This window comes from Lipophrys pholis (genome assembly GCF_963383615.2).
Source record: "Lipophrys pholis genome assembly, chromosome: 20".
In the NCBI taxonomy this organism is placed as follows: domain Eukaryota; kingdom Metazoa; phylum Chordata; class Actinopteri; order Blenniiformes; family Blenniidae; genus Lipophrys; species Lipophrys pholis.
Genome location: NC_137648.1, coordinates 2,519,752 through 2,543,758, shown reverse-complemented (window position 1 = coordinate 2,543,758; position 24,007 = coordinate 2,519,752). Strand labels below are relative to the sequence as shown.

Sequence of the window (24,007 nt, the reverse complement as noted above, 5' to 3'; positions counted from 1 at the left end):
CGCTGTAACAGGTCTCGGTAGCAAAAATACCAAAGGTAACACGATAATGGCTTTTATAACCAGCCTTGAATAGTACAAAGTACAAAAATATCGCTCCATGAAAAAACACTTAATGATTCTTCTTCATAACCGTTCATTTGGATTTTGCACAGCTGGTCTAAATTGATTCTATTTTTGTATGTGGTTTACAATCCATGATCTTATGGGTTGTCTTAGTATTGAAGTTTCACCTTGGTAGGTTCGATTTGTCCAGTTTAGAAAGCGGGTCCACGGTCTCTTGCCGGACTCACCGAGGGGCTTGAATCTAAAACAAGACAGGGAAACACTCGTTGGCACCGTTTACATGTTTTTGGCACAGAAATGTTTCTACACTGCAACGTTTTGAAAACCATGTCGGTTTACACAAAAATGGCAGAAATGCTGAAAACCATGTGATTAGCATGTCTGGCCACAAATGGGTGCTGTTGGTCGTTGCTTTACAGCAAGTACATGTACAAGGAGAATATACACTTTGAGTAATGACGCTGAGCATGGGCGGAAGAAGTATTTACTACAACCGTGGTGCCCCTTGCACCATAACAGTCTTTCAGAAAAGTGGCATTTTCTGCCATTTGCTCAGAGACGAGAGCCTCAGAGACGAGAGCCTCCCTCGCAGCCGTTCTCATAAGTTTGTTTCCTGTGGCTCCGAGCACAGCTGTGGTGTGAACAGACCCCCAAAGGCAATGAAAGGTTTGATTTTTCACCTGGAAACGTCGCGCAAACTGAGCCGAAATTATGTTTTATCAGGTTTTAAATCTCAGCTTTCCCATATCTCTCAACAGCTGCTGAGCATTGATATACATGGATGTTTTGGTTTAAACGCAGGCAGATGTTGCGTATGTTAAGACTTAGTTCATTTATCATTTGTGTCAATCAGCCTTTCATAGTTGCATAGTCTCTTGTTGTTTTGGTCATTTGCTTACAATGATACATATTGGGGGGGGAAAGGGTCCTTTTTTAACTCTTTTACCATTAATTTAATTTAGAATAAATGCTATATGACCTTGTGCCTGATAAAGGTTTACGCTCGATTAAGCCGTGATACAATAATTTTCCCAAATATTTGAGCAAAACATTAGAGGACTGATTTGCTAAGCATATTTTGTGAAGCGTGTGAGAGTTCACCAAATCTATTTCCAGTTCTAATCACTCATGTGATGCAAAAACTGTTGTAAACATGAAAAAGAAAAAGGAGTATAGGCACAGGCAGAAAGGTGTTGTTCAACCCTGTCACCCAATTATTATTACCGCCTGGAGTGTTTATCATATTATCATATGCCTGCAAACATATTTAGCATGTGTGTTTATTTATTCCATGCTTCTGCAGACATGTTTGCATGCGTTGATCAAATGCGGCTCCACGCAGTTCATCCAGTTTCATTCCCTTTTCAAACATGTGCCTTTGACATCACTGACATGCTTCAATAAAAAACGGATTTGTCAAGAACTGTTTGAGATCATCTTTGATATCTGAGCTGCATGTGTACAGATTAATACTTCAGATGGTGAATACTTGATCTGAGGGTATTTCTCAGAGATCAGAGTTCAGTTGGTATGAGGCCTTCCATGATGTCAGAAAACAGATGAGAGGTTGCTAAAAATACAGATTTTCACCTCAGTCGCAAAGAAACAGTTCCATCTGGAAGTCTAAAGAAGAAAGGTAGACTTTAAATCGACATGCATTCTCCCCGGCTGTCTGCCAGGTTCTCCTGAGACCCTGCATTGTTGTTATATACAGTATTCTTAAAGTACTGGTAACACAGCTCCATATGTTACATACAAAGCAGCAACTGGAGAGCGGATCCTTGCTGAATCCCATCAGCGGCACCTACACACACCCACCAAAGTTCACAAGGAATCCAGCTAAGTGCATGTGTAGGCAAGTGTGAAGTCTGCAGAGATGCGGCTGCGTCGCATGTGTCTATTGTTGGTTTATTTTTGGTTTGCTCTTATACCACACTCCATTGCTCTGCAGAGTCAAACTCTTTGACTGACTGTATGCTAAAAACTGTACGCATCAGATATGAAAGTCAATCAACCAACATTGTGACCACATGCCTAATATTGTGTTAATCCATATTTTACTGCTGGTCCTTCGAGACACGGACTTCTCTAGACGTTTGGAGGTATACCGTGATGTCTGGCGCCAGCAGCTGATCAGGGGTGTCAAACACATTTTACTTCAGGGTCCAAGTTCATCTTGAGTGGGCTGACCTGGTAAAACAGTGTCATGATAACCTTTAAGGTTGAACTTTCAAATGTTTCTTTGTTGTTGAAGAAATGTATTAAAAGTCTGTTTTCTTTGAAGTCTTTACAATTTTCTTGGTGGTTTGTCCAGATTAGAGCCTGTTGCGGGCTGGATTGGGCCCACGGACCTTACGTTTGAGACCTATGCTTAAAGCTGTGGACATTGGGCCTCTGTGGCTTCACCAGTGAACTTTGGACTGCCATGACCCTGTTGCAGCTTTATGGATTGTCCTTCCTTGTACTACTTTTAGTCGCTCTTGACCACTGCAGACTGGAACTCTCTAGAACAGCATCAGATTTGAGGATTTACTTATTTAAAGATCCAATCCAGATTTCTGCTTCTAGCACATCAACTTTGAGGAAGAAATGTTTTTACTTGTAGTATCATATGTCCCACGACTGATCGGTAACAGGTGCCAAAGACATATTTCGTACCATTCCCTTCAATGGTAACGTTATGGCTGATGTGGAATTTTTCATCATCGTATGTGCATTAGCAAGAGTCAAAGCAACCATGGACACCATAACCGAGGAGTCTTTCTTCTTCTATACCTGCTTTGTTCAACTTAAGGTCACAAAGGGCTCAAGCCAAAACCAGCTGACAATGGATGAAAGGCAAGGTGCACCCTGGGAAGGCTCTCAGTCTATCGTAGGGCAAATACACAGTGGCAGAAAGCCACACACACACACACACACACACACACACCCAGACTCTTCTGAGGATTGATCGAGAAAGATGGAATACCTGGTGAAAAACCATGAATGCTCAGGAGAAAATCACCTTTCACATTTGAACCGATACAGTACCAGTATTCAACGGTACCAATTTTCAGTACTTTTGTGTGTTAATTTGTGCAATAATAGAATCTCAAAATGTTTATTTCTCAAATGATCAACTTTAACATATATATCAAAACAACATCCAACGGCTTGTATTCTAACATCGGCGTTGTTTCACAAATTTCTTCAACATGATAATCCTTAACTACAACTACTGTGTTTTTTCTGAATAATGCACAAACTAAAACCCAGCTCCAGTAACTTCTACTCCTCTCCTTTTCCCCCTGGAAGCATTGTGATGGTAGATCTGAGGCGGCCGACAATTGTGCACTTCTCATCCTTGAGAAAAATCTCGTGCTTAACGAGGCTCCGTTCACTGCTGCAGCAGCGACTGGCGTCATTACGCACGTGTGTGTGCAACGCTATGTTCAAGTCCGGCTCGGAAAATCGCCTACTCTTCTAGTCCTCACAGTCACAAGGATGCATTTAGGTACCGTTTGATTGTACGTGAAACGACGTAATTCGGTCGGTACCTATACGAGTACAGAATTCCGTACCCATCCCTAACTGTGACTATGACCTTCTATACAGCTTTATCCAATGTAGAATCGCAGAAAGCTGCAAACAATCTAAGCTGAGGAATAGAAAAGGAGTGTATCCTGAACAGGTCACAAAATAATATCATACACAATCACACCCACAGCTCAATTTTAAACACCTTGGGTTCAAACTGTGGAAGGAGCAAGAAAAACTTCTGCATTATACAAAGAAAGGCCCCAAGTCTGAACATAAACTCAGGAGTCTTAAGCGTGACGTTTTCAAGTGAAAACCCATTGTTTTTCAATTTTCTGTTTAGAAAATGTTCATGTTTACACGCCGAAAAATATGTAGTTGTGTTGCAAGGCCTGAAGTTGGCACTGGTGGTTGTTTTTGTAATGAAAGCACACAGACATGCACATAGAGAATGATTCGCTATAAACATCAACATTGGGAGCTCACAAACATTCAAACAACAAAGTTGGATTTTTATTACTGTGACTCTCAACTATAAAACTACCAAATCCCAAGTTAATGAGGCCTCAGGCTGAGTGGAGAGAATTGTAACCACTACCCCACCATGCAGCCTCTGTGAAAATGAACCCAACTCTATATTTTGAAGTGGAGGCAATGGAATGCATAAATGATACAAAGGTTATGTAAGTGAGACTCATCATGGTAATGCTTTGGAAAAGTAGGGAAAAAATGAGGCCATTTGTTATTTAGTGCTTCATAGTCTGACTTAACCCTAAACACATGCATGCTGGGTATTCCTGAGACAAGACACAATTTATACCCTCCATGTTTGTAAGGCGACATTGGCGATACAGAAATATTGTTCTAAGCTGCATTGAATTTAAATCATGTGTCAAATATAAGGCGAGAGGCACCAAAGCTGGCCAGCAGGAGCCTCCAATCTGATCAAACCATCAAGCAAATTGTCCAAATTTCAAAAAGAACGTTGACTTTTTTTTTTAAATGAATAACACATTTCATAAGACTTGAGGAAATAACACAACATAAAACTTTAAAATTCTAATTTAAAGGTTATTACGGCACTCTATTACCGGTCTGGCCCACTGAAGATGAAATTGGGCTGAATTTGGCCTATCAACTATAATGTATTTGACACTTCCTCTTTAAATGATTCGATATTACGAGATACGTCACATGGCCACTGCTCATCCCTCATGTGCTGATAGTAAATGTAAGATACCACTTTTCCTTCATTGTTGTGGGAGGTTACCTGCTTCATACTGCAGATGTGACCGTGTTAGACGTCACAACACAGTTAGACCTCGGCCGTTCTAAATCGAGCCGCGGCCGAACGTTGGCGCTGCAGATGGCCGCTCAGACGGCGACGTTAATCAACCAGCCTCCCTGATCCACCTGCCAATGAGAGGACAGTTAATGCAGAAATTAGCATGACATAATTGATGTGAAGCTCCTCGCCGCGGCGGGTACAAGTGCCCCTGCTGCCGCGTCTTCAAAGTGTAAGCGGCTGTGATGGCGAACGCCGCGCACACACAGCTTGTTTGTCTCCCCTCGCCTCAGCCCCTGTACCCATCCTCACCACGCTCTCTTTCTCACGCATACACACAAAAACACCACCCCTCCCCACCCCCCTCTCCTCCTCTCCTCCTCTCATCTTCCCACTCCCCATCTCTCTTTCTTGTTATTTGCATCTCTCACACCCCCTCCCCTCCACCCATCTGCTTGCTGATACGGTGATAGTGCGAGAGTCTGACTTAATAAAGCTTGAAGTACGTGTTGTCATTCCAACTGTCGATCATTATAATTATTCATAGATGGAGCAGAGATTGGAGTGGGAGGAGAGGTCTCAGAGCAGCAGCACGATAGTACAGCACCGGGCGGAGGTGTTTTCACTGGGTGGAAGGGAAAAGGTTGCCCTTGTGCACGATTCAGTGTTTTTTAGAACTTAAAAATACTGCGCGAGTATATATCTGGCATGCGATGTGTCATCGACAAGTTTCAACTCAGTCATGTGAGGAGCAAGTTATTCACACAGGATGAGTAACAGGAGTCACAGTTAAAGAATCAAGTATCTGCTGCTTTTCAAGAGGAGTTGGGTTTATTCGTTATGATATTTCTCTTATGTAATCCTCGTACACCTACGTGTTTCACTCAGTACTCTGAGGTTGTCTTCACACCTTGATGTTTGCATGTGAACCCTGGTGGTCTAACAACAAGCAAATGGAGTGAATGGAGTTCACTTATACTGCATTTTTTTCCACTGATTAAACAGTCCCAAAGGCGCTCACATTCACCCTTTAACACACATTCACACACCAATGGAGGTGGTGTGTGAATGTCTCAGTCTGTCCATTGGGAGCAGTTGGGGTTTCAGTGTCTTGCCTTTGACATGTAGACAGATGGTGGATCGGGGCGGGGGGGGGGGGGGGGGGGGGGGGTATTGGTTATTTTATGATATCATGGTAAGCACTGTCTTCCGGTTTAGTTCGAATTTGAGGTTGCTCCTTCTATAAGGACACATAATTAGTTCATTAAAAAAGACTGAGCACATAAATCTATTAGTTGTTTTAAATGCCTTATATGTTTGACACCTCTGGTGTAACCCCCTTCGCTCATAGTCATATGGCTTCTGCCGCAGAGTTTAATAAAGCAGTATGAAAGACGGATAAATGAAAACTAAAATGAAGCCAAACAAACTGTACAAACGGCACCTCAAGCATTAATGCAGAAAACCATTAAAGCTTGCAATGTGTTTGTGCAAACCACAGTGCATTATGCTTTATATATCTTTGCTCCTTTTTTCTGATAAAGAGGTTTTTCTTGCATTCATGCAGACTTCCTCGTGTATCGGGAGGCTTCTAATGTTGAGATTCTTAATGGGAAGCCGCGTGAGGTTGTGCCGTGTAAGTCTACGTCTCGGTGTAAGCCTCTTAGCGCACGCTTCTAATTTAATGTGCAATGGGTACTGTTGCACAAAGCACACCGCAGATAGGGGCTGTTCTGCCCTGAATGAAAGAGCCCCAGTGAACTCGAGAACGTTGTTATATGGGTGGATTTGGCAGCTATATGCTCACTTTCTAACAATGTAAAGTTATATTTCCAAGCTTGTTATAATAAAGTTATTCAAATAAATCAAAATTGAGATATTTCATTCAGTAATCTTCAATACCAATGCAAGGGAATACTGAAATACAAGCTACAAAAGCTGCATTAAAAAGCATCTCATACTAACAATGAAAGTCAAACTCCAAAAACACATGCGTCACATTATTGAGCGACTCATGCACATGTATAGATTTTGGGTTACAGAGTCTCCCGTTTCTTTTTGCATCGTATTTTCTCCATTTTGGAGATGGTGGAGTTACAGATGGCTAATCTACCCTCTGTCAGCAGCATAATGCATGTCACTGCTAAGTGGATTTCACACAATAGATTGGAAAAGAATTGATTCGAATGTAGTGGGTATTTATTTTAATTGTTTTGAAGAAACAACAAAACACAGTTTAGCAGCTCATGAGCACAAAATGAAATATAGACGAGAATAAGATCAACAATAAAAGAAGAAACCCATCATAGAGATCCGATGAAACTCAGGGGTTTGGGTATTTTTGCAAATAATAATTTGTAATAATTGTTTGACTTATTGGTCGGTTGCTTGATCGTTTGTTTATTTACTTGGTTGGCTGGATGGCTGGTTGGTTGGTCGGTCGGTATTTTTATTCTATTTTATATTAGTATTATTATTATAATAATAATGAAAATAATAGTGTTTCTAAATGAACTCAGCTGAGGCCACCATTTTCAGACAGTCGTTAACACTCTTACCCCTATGTACCCCATTCGCACATTTTCAGACTGTGGTGATAATATTATGGCTGATTGGTGATCTAGTTAAGTTCTAGTAACAGGTTGAAATAAGGATGACCAATATTGCTCTCATACATTGATGATAAAAACTGAATCAACCAATAAAAGCTCACTAACAACAAGCTTGAATATCGTTTTCAAGGGTTTCTATCCGAATGTTTTTCTCCGCGCTCAGCCTCATCAGAAAGCCTCCCTCCAGCACGTCAGGGGTTTTTTGGTTTTTTTTTCTCTCTCTCTCTCTACAAACTGCCTTTTTTTCGCTTCTGTTTGTATACATGGCATGCTCCATTAGCAGGAGAGATTGTACGGAGGCCAGGGTGAACTGCTCTTTTGCAGCACATTAAAAAGTAAACGAACACCTTTGCAATTAATTAGCCTTGGCACACAGTGGAAGCTGCACAACAAGAAACCTACCAGCTCAAGATCCTTTAAAATCTGATTCACAATGGCACATGTGAAGGTTTTTTTTTTTTATACTTTTTCCACTTAGCTAATAAGTCTTTCTTACCAGTAAACAAATAATTGCAGGTTAACTGAAAGAAGTGTGGAAAAAAGAAATCCTGCCAATCTGTCGTTTTTAAGCCAAGGGGATGTAGTCCTGTTAAAATGTGCTGCTTTTTTTTTTTTTTTTTTTTTTGTACCTTACAGACAGCTCAGCCAGCATCGTTGCCAGACGGCGCCGATTCAACCACCTGACTCAGGAGCTGTACGAGCTGCCCATTGTGGTGTGGGACGGCGGGGAGCCATCGCTGAGCGGCACCAGCACCTTGACCCTGCGGGTGTGCCCGTGCCAGCGCCACGGCAGAATCCGCATGTGCCAAAGCGAAGCGTTTCTCTCCTCGGCGGGTCTCAGCACGGGCGCGCTCATCGCCATCCTGCTGTGCATCATCATCCTGTTGGGTAAGTCGGGACCGTCGCAACGGGGACGGCAGCACAGGGAGGGGGCGGAGAGCTGCCCGGGGGCAGATATCCCCGGGCCCTGGACGGAGGAGATGGACCATAGAGGAGTGGAAGGGTCTGAAAGGGTATGACAAGGGCAGAGGGGGAGAGAGAGATGAATAGACATGTAAGGGCGCAGTTGGAATTGGGAATGAGGGCAGAGAGGGGTGGAGAAGGGAAGGTGTGGAGGAAAAAAGGAGAGGATACAAAGGACAGAGCTGAAGGAGGACACAGAGAGAGGAGGCTGGGGGAAAGATGAGTAGAAAGGAGATAGAGAGGACAAAGAGAGTATGGATGAGGGGTCAATTTAATTCATGAAGAAAGTGCATTCAACTGAGAGAATATTGAGACAACCCTGCAGCGCTTCGAGGGGGAAAACTTTTTCAGTTTGAAATTAGAAAATCTAAACTTGCATTTGTTGACAAAGGGAGATTTTTGGGTTTTTTTTTGCAACCATGCCCTTCCCTGCTCGGTCCACATGGGCTTGTGGTAGTATGGAAAACAAACAAGGCAGGTATCTCTGTCTGCAGCAACTTCCTCCCGTCTCCCAACCCTACTGAGGGGAGCCCCGAGTCCGTCAACCTCAAGGCCTGGTCCCAGTCTGACCTGCCTGGTACAGAGTTTTGTCAACTGCTCAGCTTGTCTAAATGTACGACCACTGAAAAATAAATCTCTCCCTAGTCGAAGAGGTTATGCCATTTTAACCCTTAAAAAAAGGCAAGACTCAGATTTGGAGGTGCTGATGTGCATGGTGGAGTCTTTTTCATTAAAGCACAGTGGAGTGTACAAAATGCAGTGACGCTATCTTGAGGCCTTGAAGCATTGCATCGACATGATGCCCCTCTGACTTTCCTGTGCAGTGGAAATCATAAGTATTGACCTTCAACTCGTCTGATGCGATGTCACGTATACAGCCATGGCTCCTACTGTAAACACAGAGACCGATTATCCAGCGAAAGCACACCCACAATCCCCAGCGCGAGGCACCTCGGAGTACACGCTCGTGAGTCTTCTCTGAATCCAAAAACACAGATATACTGGATTGTCAGACTGCCCTCGATAATCTGCAAAAGGGTGAAAACTATTCTTTCTTTTTTTTTTTTTTTTTCTTTTCTTCCATCACCCCGCTCCCCAGTTCATATTTGACATTGCATGTTGTGACTACAAGAGCATAGCGCAAGCATGGAGAAATGTGGTGACAGCCAACACAGACACGACTCCTGTTGATCTCATGTGTGAAGGATGTGTCGTGCGGCACGAATACAAAAGTAAGGGAGGAAAAAATAAAAATGTATAGGGCTCGCTCGATGTTGCCCGCTCCAACTCGGCTACACAGCCAACATGTCTACAGTCGATGGAAATGCATGCCATGTTACTATGGCAACCGCTCTTTGCGACGACTGTGAATGATTTTATATATATAAACTTGCAAATGTGAGCCAGTCGCTCTTTATCTTTAAAGTGGGTAGTCAGCGTTATAGGTCAGATCAGAGAAGGAGATAGGTTGGCAGTGTGTGGAATATGGCGCGGATTCAAAGCAAAAGATCAAACGGAGCTCATTAGATTTACCGATGTAAACAATCTCCCGTCAGCTCTCAGAAGTGTTTCACGCACTTTCTTCCTTCCCTGCCAACCGAATCGCAGTCGGACACAATTGGACAAAAGTGTAGAAAACAACACGGCTTCACCTCCTCTTCCCTCCTCCCCTGGTACTCCTGATTGTCTGTGGACATTAGGGCGTGAAGGTTGTGCATATTCATACGGGCTTGCTTCGTCCTCCTTGCCAGAGCGTCTGGCTGAGCCAAACAAAAGGCCGGCGTCACCACCGCTCGCTGCAAATGCTTGAATGAGAGACACACGCTGAATCCCTAAAATGAATATCAGAGTTAGGATGGACAGAGAATGAGAAAAGTGGAATCTGGGGTTTTTTTAGCTGCAAGTTCTGCCCTCACCGCGTTGTCAGGTGGACAGAAACTGACCCCTAAAGGTATTAGATTTAATCCCAGTCCAAAAATAAATCATCTTCCGGTCTAATTAACGTTCCATCATTCGGCTTGTCCGAGCTATTTTTCATAATGCACCAATTTCATGATCCACCGTCTCTGCACGGTACTTCTCTCAAGTATAATGAAAAAAAAAACAGCTGAACGTGGGAGTCCTGGTGACATAATGGTCCGAGATGCATGGGAAGTTTAAATTGCGCCTGGTATCATGCGCTCCTATTTCCTCGCTGTGCTGCAAAGTTAAGCATCACTCCTTGATAGGCCTTCCTACTTACTTGCCCTAAACTGATTATTAATAAAAGTTTTCATCATGATTCGCTCTAACTTTGGTAAACTCTCAGTATGTTAATTAGGCACGGACACATGCCGTGTTGCAAGTCCAAGATAGTAATTTAAATTTGACTGTATAAACCTGCTGAGGATCAAATCGCACGCCAACGACCAGAAAACTTCATGGACTAATTGCATTTTTAATCTTTTTTTTTCTGGTATTATTTCATGTAAAATCATCTGTGGTCCATGAAAATGGCATTAACGATCCGCTTGAATTTTCATGGCATGATTAAATGTTATTGTTGTGTTCATGAAAAAACATTAAACACGCTTGAACACCAATTCTTTCGCAAATCTAAACCATGTAAGATACGAAAAGAAAATATATTAGTTAATTGACACAGGAAGGAAACCGTGGCCAAATAAGAAGCCAAACAGTGGAAATTAAACTGAAATTTTTTTAAATCATCACAAAAGCTGAAATAAGAACGAAATAAGACAATTTTGCAATGCAATTCTACAAATTTAGCTCATGTGTGTCATCCTTCCAGATTTCCTGTCGGTAGAAAAGCTCAGACTCGTGTGATACACGTGTGATGGACCAAACACAGAGAAACAATCTTAACAGTTACAAATGGCCTTCAGTGCGTGTTTTTAGCGTGTTCATTCTTTTAGTGAGGATTTCATGGTCCTCCTAACCCTTTGCCTCTCTGAAGCTCTCTGGTGCCCCCAGTGGAAAACTTGACCATTAAAATAAATTTAATAAACACTGCTTCAACAATTCGAGAAACTGACGCCCACGTCATTATGACTGATATAGATATAGTCAAAGCAAAAAAGATTAATGAATGTTCCTTCTCCATTGATTTATGTGTAATGATGAAGAAAAATCAAAGTCATTTTTAAGCTCAAGCGAAGCTCTCGATTATATAGAATAGTGGTATCACCTGCTTAGACACTTTCAGTTCTTGCCTCCGAGTCGCCTGTCAGTGTAATTTGTTTGTGCCTGATTGTTTTCCGTTGGTCCGATTAAAGGCCGCGCTTTATCTCTGCGTCCTCTAATAAGCCATCTTAATTAAGCCTGCGGGAAACTGGAATGGGACGCGCGCTATCTCTGGGCTCACTCAGTAATTCCATTTTACATTTGACTTAAATAACTTCAGACTGTTTGAAAGTTACATTCTTGTTTTCGTATGCTAATGCTCATTTAGTTTCAAATACAAATGATATGATATTCCGCTTCTAATTGTTTTAAGTGAGGGAATGGATTAAACTAAAAACCAACGATAAACTGTAGTAATTATATTTTTCATTTCAAGTCTGGCTGGTTTATCAAGACTGAACAAATACTGATGGGAAATTGTATGGACACTTTTGAAAATACTATTTGGCGTTATGGTGAGCTGCTCGTTGGTATTCATGCGTCTCTGTGACAAGTTACAGTGACTTTTAAGGCGAACTGCCATCATTAGCCTGACTTAGGCCCCATTTACACATTAGTTTCACGTGACAACTAAAAACCGCTGTGTCCGCTACTATAAAAAAACAACAACAACAGTGTTTTCTTAAAAATTTTGACAATTTGCTTGTTGCTTTGGCAGCTGGATTGGAGCCTCCCGTGGAGTGATTATGGCCCACGGACCTTATGTTTGACACCCTTGCACTAAATGGTTTGTTTTGCGTGTCTGATCAGGTCCTACATGTCGTTCCATCTTCTATTCTCGCTGAAACTTATTGCAGGTGCTTTAATGAAGAATTGCAATTATGGTCTTCTTGGTAACCTTCTCTCCTTGCAAGCGTATGTGTGTGTTTGCCCTATTGCCCCAGAAGATTGAAGATAAATGGATGTTTACACTTTAAATTGCTGCAGATGAATGGCATGGCTTGCATAATAATCATTAAAAAAAAAAGTAGAATTAAAAGTTGAGCCGTCGTGTAAAAAGATCAAGACCATTCACCACTTTTTTTTTTCTTTTTTTTTCGTGCGCTCAGTTAATCCTCACCGGGTTTCATCGTCTCGAAGCAGAAGGAGTTACAAGGAATGCACTCTTATTTGGATTAGACACATCATTTCACAATACATTACAGCCCTCCAGCTTCTAAGTATACTCTTCCATAACAAGGATATAGATGCTGCATAAATTAAACGTCTGCAATGACTTCTGCTCCAGCAAACAAATAACTGTTGACTGGCGTAATGCTCCCTGGTGCCCTAAGTGGTGTACTGAGCAGCAGTTAGAGCTCTGCGGCTATTGGCTGGGCATATGAAAGGACCTGAATGGACTATTAATGCAGAGAGTGTATTACATTATACGGTGTGTATCGAAGACGGAGATCTACTACGAGTAGATCATGAGCCTGTGGAAAGTGCAGTCTGGTGGATGAAATGCCGGGAAGTAATAAAGGTGTTTGGTGTTTCGTTATTGGAAGTGGCAAACTGTAAACCCACTCTGAAGAGGAAGCGGATTAATAATTCAAGATTAGAAGGAAAAACTAAATAAATTCCTTGAAGGTCTGCTCTGATTGACCAAACTCACCTCGCACACTTACACATCAATGCATTGTTTAATTGGTTGGGAATGATAAGCGTGATCTCAGACAAATTGCATTTTTCACCTTTTCTAACCCTACATGTGCAGTTAAAGGGATTTATTTTTTATTTTTTATTTTTTTTTCCATAAATTAATCACATACAACACAAGCATTAACCCCGAATCATATAAATAAATGAAAAGATGAATCTATGTGTAATTACTTTGGTCATAAGTTGTCGTCTAAGGGTTCAGTCAGACTATTAAAAAACAAAACAAAAAAGAAAAACTGAATTATAATGAAAAAGTTTGCTGAATTTAACCGTTCAGTTCAATCGGTGCTCGTGGCCTCACAAGTATTTCAGTTTTACGGATCCATTATCCTGCCAGATTGAAACGTTAAGATCCGAGGCCCTGCAGTTAAAACTTAAAGAAGAGCACATAAAGGAGTAGCAGTAAAAATGAAATCGGACTATAATAATTCTGTTTATTAGTTTTGGCTCGGAGCATCCCTGCTGGCTACAACACACCAATGTGGTCTGTCTGCTCATACCTGCGGCAAACTTTATCTCCGGAGCTGCTGGGGTGATGAAATTTCGCTCCAGAAGGTCAATTTGAGTCACAGGTCTGAGGTGTGATCAGAATCCAAAAACCCCAAGAATTTAACGGGATTTGGACAAAATGTTATCCTTCTCAGTTTGGAAATATAACGAGTCGTCTAATGATCTGCGCTTGCATGTATTTATTTGACCAGCATCGCGTGCTGAACCCAGTTGAACTCCACGCAGGGCCCGCAGGCCCCCTGGTAGGTCAAGCTGACCGTAATTACGCCATAAAATGAGAATTTTATGTTCTGTAGGTGGTGCAGGGTTTTATTGCGCACCAATCCCAACAGTGCTCCAGCATTTTCAGTCAGTTTCTGCCCACTGAAGCAGTTTAACCCTTGTTGAGCCAGCCACACACTAGTTTACGCTCTTGTCCCGCCCAATCTGAGAAGACATTGCAGCCGATCACTTACCTGCTTCCACCTAAATTAGTTGAAGGTTTCAATAAGTTACTGGGTTAAACTGAGCCTAAATACACTGTGCTTGGATGTGACATGTTAACCTCCAGAGGACTGCATGACGCAAACTTTCTCGTACTTCAACAGCAATTCAAATCTCATAAAGGATCCAAATACATCGAATACATTTCTAGAATGAAACCTTTACATTGTGCTGAATGTCCCACACACTATACAATCATCTTTCAAGCCTCTAAGCCACCACTTCCCCCATTTTACAGTGTGAAAAATACCATGGAGGTACTTTCTGTGGTACTGTAGCAGCTTTCTGTTGTCGTACAGTGACATCTAGTGGTCCAAAATGATATGTACCATTGACTTTATTTCACACAATCAGCCAAACAAGTAAGAAAAGTCCAATGAAGAGTCCAGAAAATATGGTAGCCTCCATCGCCCGTCTGAATGTGGCCATGAAGTCAAAGAGTTCCTCAGTTTGTAACACATCTCTTTTATCTGTATATGTATGTTTTGAGAAATACATGGATAGTATTCTTAATATTGTTGTGTCAACTGACGTTAGAGGAACTGTCTACCTTTTGGGAACAAAAATATTATGAAATATAAAAATAAAAACAGTACTATTGTTGGAACTTGTTTGGAAAAAGGAACTCACATTTTGAGAGGCTTAACTGTCCGTGTATAGTTGGATAAAGTTAAGGTTAAAGATCAAGCAGTATTGTTTATGGTCAAGGAAAGAGTACATTTGTGGAAAATCAGTTTAACGCTGTGGACTTGTCATCCAGAGGACGCCTATAGCAAGTCCTAACAAAGAAATCAAGACTTCTAGGGTAATGCTTTGGAGTTATGCCCTGCTTTGTGGAAGAGTTGATTCAAGGGTTAAGTGTAACTGCAGTGAAGGGTCACTTCATCACCTGAAGTGATGGGTTTGCAGTATATGTGATGGCTCAGGTGTGAGTGAAGAGCTAGAGGCTGCATTGTGTCACATTTATTAATGCTGTGGGGACAGAAAGGTTTTCATGCACTTATTATGGAGACTTTTCATCCATGCCAGGACAAAAATCAAGACTCAACAAAGAAATGTTGGGAAAAGGCCAGCCGTGGTTATTTTTAAGTGTAGGGTTGGTGCAACTCCAGTCTGTAGGTCAGGAGGTGAGGATTAGCCACAGATGATTCATTGTATTAGGAGAGGAGCAAACTGGGGCATCAAGTCTGCGAGTCTGGGTGTAGTTTTGTTTTGTTGCACATCATTGCTGTGCTGACCAAAAGCCTTTCACACATTTTTTGTGGGACAAAACTGATCCTCTCCGCCAAGGAGAAACACAGCAATCCCACATGAGCACACACTGGCGATGGTTGAAAGGAAAAACTCCCTTTTTCCAGGAATAAAACTGATCCAGAGTCAGAGGTGTTGGCTTTGCTCTGCACCGGTCAGGGCAGCGGTCAGCGACACACAGTTCTCAAGCCACAAAATTCCCCTGGGATCCCCTCTTCTGTGGTCGCCTGTTGCTTTTACAAGTTTATTTATGTTTTGGTAGTTTGCCTTATAAAATGTGTATCATATACTAACATATCTCTGAACAAAGGATAATGGTAAAAGTGCTAAAGCAGCTAAAGTGGCTAAAACTGCTAAAAGAGCGAGAATAGCCATAACAGATGTAATGGCTATCACAGCTAATATGGCTAACACCGCTTTGGTGGCGTAAATGTTTAAAAATGCCACGAACCACTAACACTGGCTAAAATGACTTAGAATCGTCTAAACAGCTGCGATTCCTGAAGTGGCTATAACAACTGAAATATCCAAAACTGCTCAAATGATTCTAAAGATGAATTGGCTATAAAAGCTAAAACAGCTAACCCCAACTGGAACAGCGGAATATCTGCACCTCTGAGTCTGGTCCTGCAGGTTTCTTCCAGTTATAAGAGATTTTTTTTTCTCTCTACTGTCGCCTAATTGTTGGGTTTCCTCTGTAAAAGTGTGTTGAGATGACCGCGCTGTGTTGGATGCTAACGAAATTCAATTGAATTGAATTAAAAAGTGAGGAATGTTCCTGAAACGTATGAGAACAGCAGACCTGGCTGCTCTGGTCATGCTGTATTGCCCATGCAGGAATCCTGGTGTGTCTAACATTACCAGTATGAACTAATAGCCACATAATAAACTCCTTCAACATATTTCATCGCTGGAAAAAAAATAAAATCCTTATCCTATCATCCTCTCTTTCTACGGCCGTTCTATTAAATAGATGTTAGTGCTAACGTCTTGGTGAGAGGTCATCATTAACCCAAAGAAGCAGAACTCTCATTAGTTGTTGGAACAAGTTTTGGAGCTGTAGCATGTCATCAAATATAACTTGACTCCACGACTTCATTAAGAGCGTGAGCACTCCGAGCTACTTATCAGCGGAGACGTCTCGCAGCACCGGCCCACATTTCCTTTGACGCGGCACAGCTGGCGCTTTCCTCCCCGCTCACCTAAAACTGCAGATTATTGCACGAGACGGGCCTCCATATGCTTTATGCTTTGCGTTTTTTTTTTGTTTTTTTTTTTGCGTGGAATGTGTGGTTATATCGGCTCCCAAACGCAATTATACTGTTTACACTCTCATCATCTCGATGGCTTTGCTCTCGCGCAATCGTCGGGGCCCCTCGATGCTAATGACGGCTAATGTGCATTATCGACTTGCAACCGGGTAACGCTCGGCCGGTTTTAGTGTCCTCGTGGAAAATTGAGTGAAATATGCCCATAAAATGGCCTCGTGTTGGTTTGCTTTGTTGTTTCGCTGTTTGTCAGGGGCTTTGGATTAAGAAACACATTCATTGATGTTTAGACAGTTTAGCCTGAGGACTTTCTGCACCGTTATATTCTGAGAAAAAAACTCAATGATAATAATAATAATAACCAACTATTGCCACAGTCACACCTCAATATAATTGAGAAGTTAGTTGAGTTCAGATGTTTCCACATTCACGAAGCATTTATATATATATTGTTCTTAATTTTTCATAAGCAGCCGTACTATAAATATGTGACTCTGTCTTTCAGCCATCGTGGTTCTGTTCATCACGTTGAGGCGGAGCAAGAAGGAGCCGCTCATCATCTCGGAGGAGGACATCAGAGAGAACGTGGTCACGTACGACGACGAGGGCGGCGGCGAGGAGGACACCGAGGCCTTCGACATCATCGCCCTGAGAAACCCGGCCGCCGCCGAGGAGCTCAAGTTCCGGCGGGACATTCGCCCGGAGGCGAGGAAACATTGCGGGCCGTCGCGTAGCCGCCGGAGTCCGTCGGCGGAGCCGGACGAGGTGGACGTGCACGAGTTCATCAAGCAGAGACTGGTGGAGGCCGACATGGACACCAGCGTGCCGCCGTACGACTCCCTGCAGACCTACGCGTACGAGGGGCAGGGCTCGCCCACGGGCTCCATCAGCCCGCTAGACTCGCCCGGCACGCAGTCGGAGCAGGATTACAACTACCTGGACGACTGGGGACCCGAGTTCCAGAAACTGGCAGAACTCTACGGGGAATTAGAGTCAGACGTGACGACCTAGTCTGTGATTCCAAACCAAATGTGTTTGTTTCCTCAGATTTTACAGCGGACAACGACACGAACAAACAGAAATGCTTTCAAACTGTTTCGGTGGTTTTCAACTTCTAATGTTGAACTCAAAATAAACTGCTTATTTTTTATCCCCCCCCTTTTTTTTTTCATTTTGTCACTCTGGATGATCGTCTGGAAGTATTAAAAATCAGATTTTGAGATGGAGGAACATAAATATTTGGGTGGGGGGGAAGGAGAATGGGTATTTTCCTTGGTGTATATTTTTTAATGCTCAATAAAGTCCTGAAATCCATATGAGTGGATTCGTGAACGGTCTGTACATTTCTCTGCTTCCTTCCAGCGTGAGTGTGGAGCGCAGCGTGTGGTGAGGGTGGCGGTGGGAGGTGGGAGGTGGGAAGCATCTCCAAAGCTGTTATGAATCACCAGGCCGAGGACGGCGCCGAGGCGGCCGCACACACCTCGCTCACTTCTTTCTTCCCTTTTGTTAACTTTTTGGTGTCAGTCGGGTTTTTTTTTTCCTTCTCCTCAGAAAGACGCCTGAATGCAACATGAAGCTCCGTCCAGCCATACGGCTTAATCCTGGAGCGCTCTGGAGCCCATCCCAGGGCAGGATACACCCTGGACAGGTCTCCAGTCCATCACAGGACAAACAATCGGAGACAAACACTCACATTCGGATTTGAACCCAGACCTTCTCTTTTTTTTTCTTTGCCCTTGTCCTGTTCGGCAGCTTGGGCCAACAATATGATGTGATTGAGAGCCTTCGGAGTCAGAACAGTTTTTGGTCTTGCAACAGGGAGAGACCTGGAGTCTCCTCCTGTTGCCTCCTCCGTCAGAAGTTGGCATGGCTGCCGTACACGACCGGGGGGGAACGCTCAAAGATAGAGAGAGAAGAGAAGTTGAGGGGGAGGGGGGAGGGGATGTTGTGCTACATATATTATTTGCAGTTATCACACTGATCCAAATACTATACAACTGTTATTGGATTAAACCAGCCTGAGCAGCTCAATCTAGACAGTAACATGATTTTCTAGATTAAACCCAGAACCCAGACCTTCTCGAAGTGAGGCAGGAGCGCTTAACCACTGCTCCACCATGCGACCCCCTTCAAGCGCATATTCCATTAAAACAAATCGGGAATCCGCTTCAACTTCTTTTTTCAGCATTATCAGACTTATTTTAAGTAAATACCTAACTTTTATCCAATCTAGTTTCATAAGCTTGGTGCAGTTATCGCAGTAAAAGAAGCGTTCGATGGCCCCATAGCAGCGTCACCAAAGACAGACCAAACTCTGATAAATAATGTCGCCATGGCGTGTGCATTCCTGCTCTGCAATTAAAATGGACAGAATTCAAAATATGAAAGTAGATTTTGATAAATCTTGATTAATTCATGAAAATTGTGCCGTTAACTGAGAGAAAGAGCACTTTTGATTGGAAGAACAAAGCTCAAAGCACAAAAACATTCATTTAATCTGCATCAGTGTTTTTATCCATTGCAAATCATCAATATCGCTGATCGTGTCTCCAAAATTAGGGCCCAAATATTTTTTAAATGTCAGAGTGTATTGAAGTATTCTCGCTACATTTGTTTTCATGAAGTGGCTCATCTCAGCAGTGTGACCAATACAAAATTTTTTAAATCACAATATGCATAATTAATCATTTGCATTATAATGGGGTAATTTAGACAAATAGACTGAAAATGTGTTAAAAAAAAAAAAAACGGGGGGGGGGGGGGGGACATTTTCTGCTCTAACTACTGGGCCACCGGTGAAGGCTTTGGGATGGGGGCCCATGGCAGCGCCAACCGATTACAGAAAAGAAATTGAAAGCTGATCTCAAAAAGCTTCCATTCACACCAGAAATATGAGCTTCACTGAAAAAGAGTTGCTCGAGTGGTCTTCAAACTCCCGGAAAATAACAACAAAGTCGCTAAGGAAGCGGCGCTGCATGTGACAGCAACCACTCCGGAAAGTGGCATGACTCCAAGTCCTCATTGGAGATATTTGCAGCATCACTGATGTCGAGCCATTATATGCATCACCTTATGGTAAAGTTGTCAATACAATCATAAACAATTTAATTAAATTGAATGTTGTTACTAAAACTTGAACTATTTGTTGCATCAGTATAGAACATTTTGCTTCTCCACAATGCTGCAGAGGCACAGATTTTCCTTAAATAACACTGCAACCTTGCTGCACGTTTCTCTGGGCTCCCTTCATGGCCAACTTCCCAATTTATTGGGTGTCTGAGAGCCCCTCTATAGGAGCTCCTCTCTTTCTGGGCTGGCTCATTAGTTTCTTCAGCCATGACGCTTCTTGTTCTTTGTTTTTGCTTAGGGAAATTCCTGCACACACTCTTTACATAATACTAAGAAACTTTAATGGTGCACTAAACTTAGAGTTCTTAAGTGTGTTGTTGATGTTTATTATGATCCCACAAGGCAAATAAAAAATAAAAAAAATTAAATGAAACCACAAAAGTGTAGCACTGAGAATGGTGCTCCAGCAACATCAAAACAAAGACAACTCTGGTATTAACTTAAGGTTGTAAGTTGCTTTATTTTTAATTAAACAAATCTATTATTGAACTTAAGTATCACAGTTGGTGTTTTTTTTTTCCCCGTGATATTATTAATGTGGCGGTAAACGGCCTGATATACTAAGATCCTATACGCTCATGCAAGTAGGTTGTGCTTCAGCTTTGTCTGTGTTTTTAAAGTGACTCACTAAGACTCCGTTTACACAGTGTTTCATGTGAAAATGCATTATTCGTGTGTTTTCGTTTCACAAAAGCTTCGTGTTTACGCACCAACGCTTTGAAAACAATGTCCATTTACAATTAACGCTTCCAAGCGCCAAGAGAATTTAGACTGGCACTCTTGCCAACAATATTGCTATGGTCCAGCTATTCGCGTATGTCCAGAAGAACCGTGGTGCTCATGTGCAGTAGCAACATTTTAGAAAAGTTGCATTTCCTCTCGTTTCCACGGATTCGGGAGCATTTTCCAAAAGTTCTACCTTGGGAGCTGTTTTCAAAACGTATTGTTTTCAGTGGCACCAAGCACGGGCAGGCAAAAAAAAAAATTATTTTAGATTTTCCATTTTCACTTGAAAACATTGTCATGTAAAACAAGGCAAGAGTGCCGGCCACCCACTCCCTGATCTGAGCCACTGTTCTTACCCTGTTTCATCCCACTCGGTTCAATTTAGAGGCGTTAACTTGATGTGTTTCAAACTGTTTGGACTGAGGAAAGAAGTCAGAGCGTGTACAGGGAATCATAAAACCAAGAGCCCAAAACTGGACTTAAGTGAGGAAAATCAAAAGTCTGTGTTCTTGCTGTGAGGCATGAGTGCTAACCACTGTTCCCCCTGTAACGGCCCAGGGCTGAGGCTGAAGAGTGTGTGTGTGTGTGTGTGTGTGTGTGTGTGTGTGTGTGTGTGTGTGTGTGTGTGTGTGTGTGTGTGTGTGTGTGTGTGTGTGTGTGTGTGTGTGTGTGTGTGTGTGTTCATTGCCAATCAACAGATTGGGAGCACCTGGGCTCGGTGCTTCAGCAGAGGATAAAAAGCCGGAGACGCGGTCCTGCAGGGTAACTTCACGCTGCAGCTCTGCCAGGGTCGCAGCCGCTTCTGTTTGTGCCCCTCAGCACAGCGTGCACCTTTTTACACTCATCCATCACTGTCACTCCTGACAGTCGCATCCAATTCCTTCAGACTTTCTATTTCACAGTGGAGATGTTGGTTAATTAAGCAAACGTTGATTGTCATCGCCATGTCTGAGTCATGATGAACATGTGGGCTCGTCCAGCTCATTGGTTCGGTGTTTTGTCTCTTGGTTTCTGTGACTTTAGTTATGGTTGTGATGAGACCAGGTCCAAATGTATCCGTAGCTCATTAGTATAAATGTGATTTCCATCAGTGTCTGAAGGCTCAATACCAGGGAGGTCTTCATCCTGGAGCATTAAGTTCTGGATGTAGTTTTGGCACATCTATGTTTCTGCTTGCCACTGCAGCAAACTCATTTGCATGTATTTTGTTTATTGTTTCAGGGTTGGTAGTAGAAAGTACACTGGTTGTTGGACAGACAGACATACGGGTTAGGTGAATTGTTTTGTGTCGATGTTTGATGTCTTTTTATTTTTCCTGCAAGGCTGTCGCAGCATACCTCTTTTATTCATCGGGGTTGGGAGTAGTGATACAGAGGATGAGGAAAACTACACAGAACCTGCAATTTTCACTCTTTTCTTAGCGTCCTATATGTATTATAAATGTAGGGGGTGCACAGTGTGTGGTCATTATAATTAGTGTTCTGAAATATGTTCTTCACAGAAAATGAGTCTCGGCATAAAAAAAAAAAAAAAAGAATTTTTCTTTTGATAAAAAATGAAAATGAGTCCTACAGACCGGATCACTGTACAGGGGTTAAACATCTTGAAACATTTTTTTGCGCCAGGTTCAAAATGAGAAGTTGACAAAAAATTTGTGACAATTACACACATTTTTGTGCACCAATTAATCTAACAAGCTTGTGTTCGGACTATGGGAATAAGAAGCATAGGGACAACATGCAATCTTCAATCGAAAATAAACTATAATGGATTCAGAACCAGGGTGGGGTTTTTTTGTACGGCTAAAGTGCAAACCACTATTCCACTGTGCCACACTGAAAAAATCCCACCTTCGTGTGCCTTTGACTGGAAATAGGAGGAACGTTGCATGCTTTACATCCATTAAAGGACAAAGACTCGCCTCACAGGTATCACTTAAAACACCAGAGAGTTCAAAAACTTCAACTTCAAAGTGGTGTCATTATTTCAGCTGCTGGGTTGAATCCAAAATGAACCATAATGGAGGCTTTTTCTTTTTTTTTTTCTTTTTTTGTAAAGCAGGGCCACGTCTTATCACAGATGATTTCTATTTTTTATTTTTTTTCACTCATTCCGAAACTCTTCAGATCTTCAGAGTGCGATGACGACATGAACCTACTCATCACCAGTTACCCGGCTCGTCCTGAACGCCACGCTGGCGTCCGGCGCCGTTTGCCTCAGAAATGTTGACGATCATGAGAAAGACGAGGCTGATAAATATTTCAGTCGTGACATCACGACTCTCGTTAACAATCGCCAGTTTTCTCTCATTATTTTCCTTCTGTGGTGGTTTTGGGGTTTTTTTTCATCGTTTTTTTTTTTTCTTTCCTTTTTCTAACAATCGGACTGAAAAATGGAGACGGGCTTGGAAAGTCCTTTCAACATGTCTGAGTGAGCCCGAGGCTGGCCCACGGCAAAGGTCACACAAGTGAGCATAGAAGTTCCTTCTGCCGGCTTCCGCTGCCTGCTTCTTTCACTTCCTGTTTGAGGACTGCGGTGCACGCAGTGTGTTTGATTTAAATCGAAATTATTCGATGGGGGGAACAAAGAAGTCGTCCGTCTGTGTTATTTATTTGGTACTTTTCGCCTTAATTCTTCACAAAATCTTGCCCCTCCTGTTGCCGCTGCCGAGGGAAAACTGCCAAACTGCAACTTTCTGATGACTTCTGGGCTCCTAAAGTGTCAACATTACTTTCCTCAGGCAACGGAATATACCAGCACCTGCCCAAGAGGGCTGTCTTTGTAAACAAGTCAGAACTGGGATTTCTTTTTCTCTGTGTGGATAAAGCCAGAGCTGCGATGAAAGATGTGTGGTTACCTCCATGTGGCAGCCGAATGACCCGAAACTGTAAAACTGCCTGTAAGTACAAAGTTTGAAAGATGTTAGAATTTGTCAGGCTGGAAGGATCTTGAGAAAGGGCGCTGAAATTTTTTCAAAAGAAGCTGCATTTTTTTATATATTCTTTTCTATCTCAAGGTGCTATTTTCAGCTTTTTTTTTGACAATTGTTTTTTTCAACAGAAAATTCGCTTTTTGCAAACCGTCTGAGCATCAATTTGTGTAAAAACAAAAAAATGTTGACTTAACTAAGGGACTTTTTTAGAAAGACTTTGCATAAAAGGTGCTAAATGGCACACAAACGATTTCAGCCTGCATGCATTTTGCAAGCAATTCACTGAGAACAAAACCACAAGTGACATGATGGAAAACAAGAATATTCAAACAAGGGTTTTTGCATGTTTTTAAACCTTGTTCATACAAGAAAAATCTGTTAAAGGTTTTTGCATCTGTGTTCATGGAGCGATGAGTTCTTAAGTACTTCTGGGTGTAACAGCAAA

At 42.3% G+C, this 24,007-nt stretch overlaps 1 protein-coding gene across 1 annotated transcript in view; it reads left to right on the top strand.

Annotated features, from left to right (window-relative positions):
* Window positions 1-18,112, top strand: part of LOC308125736 (cadherin-18) — a 127,350-nt gene extending 109,238 nt beyond the window's left edge. Inside the window, exons 11-12 of the mRNA XM_080489696.1 lie at window positions 8,113-8,364; window positions 17,281-18,112. Coding sequence (XP_080345822.1) covers window positions 8,113-8,364; window positions 17,281-17,786 — 758 coding nt within the window. The 3' untranslated portion in view covers window positions 17,787-18,112. The remainder of the gene's footprint in view (window positions 1-8,112; window positions 8,365-17,280) is intronic.
* The last annotated feature ends 5,895 nt before the right edge of the window (window positions 18,113-24,007 follow it).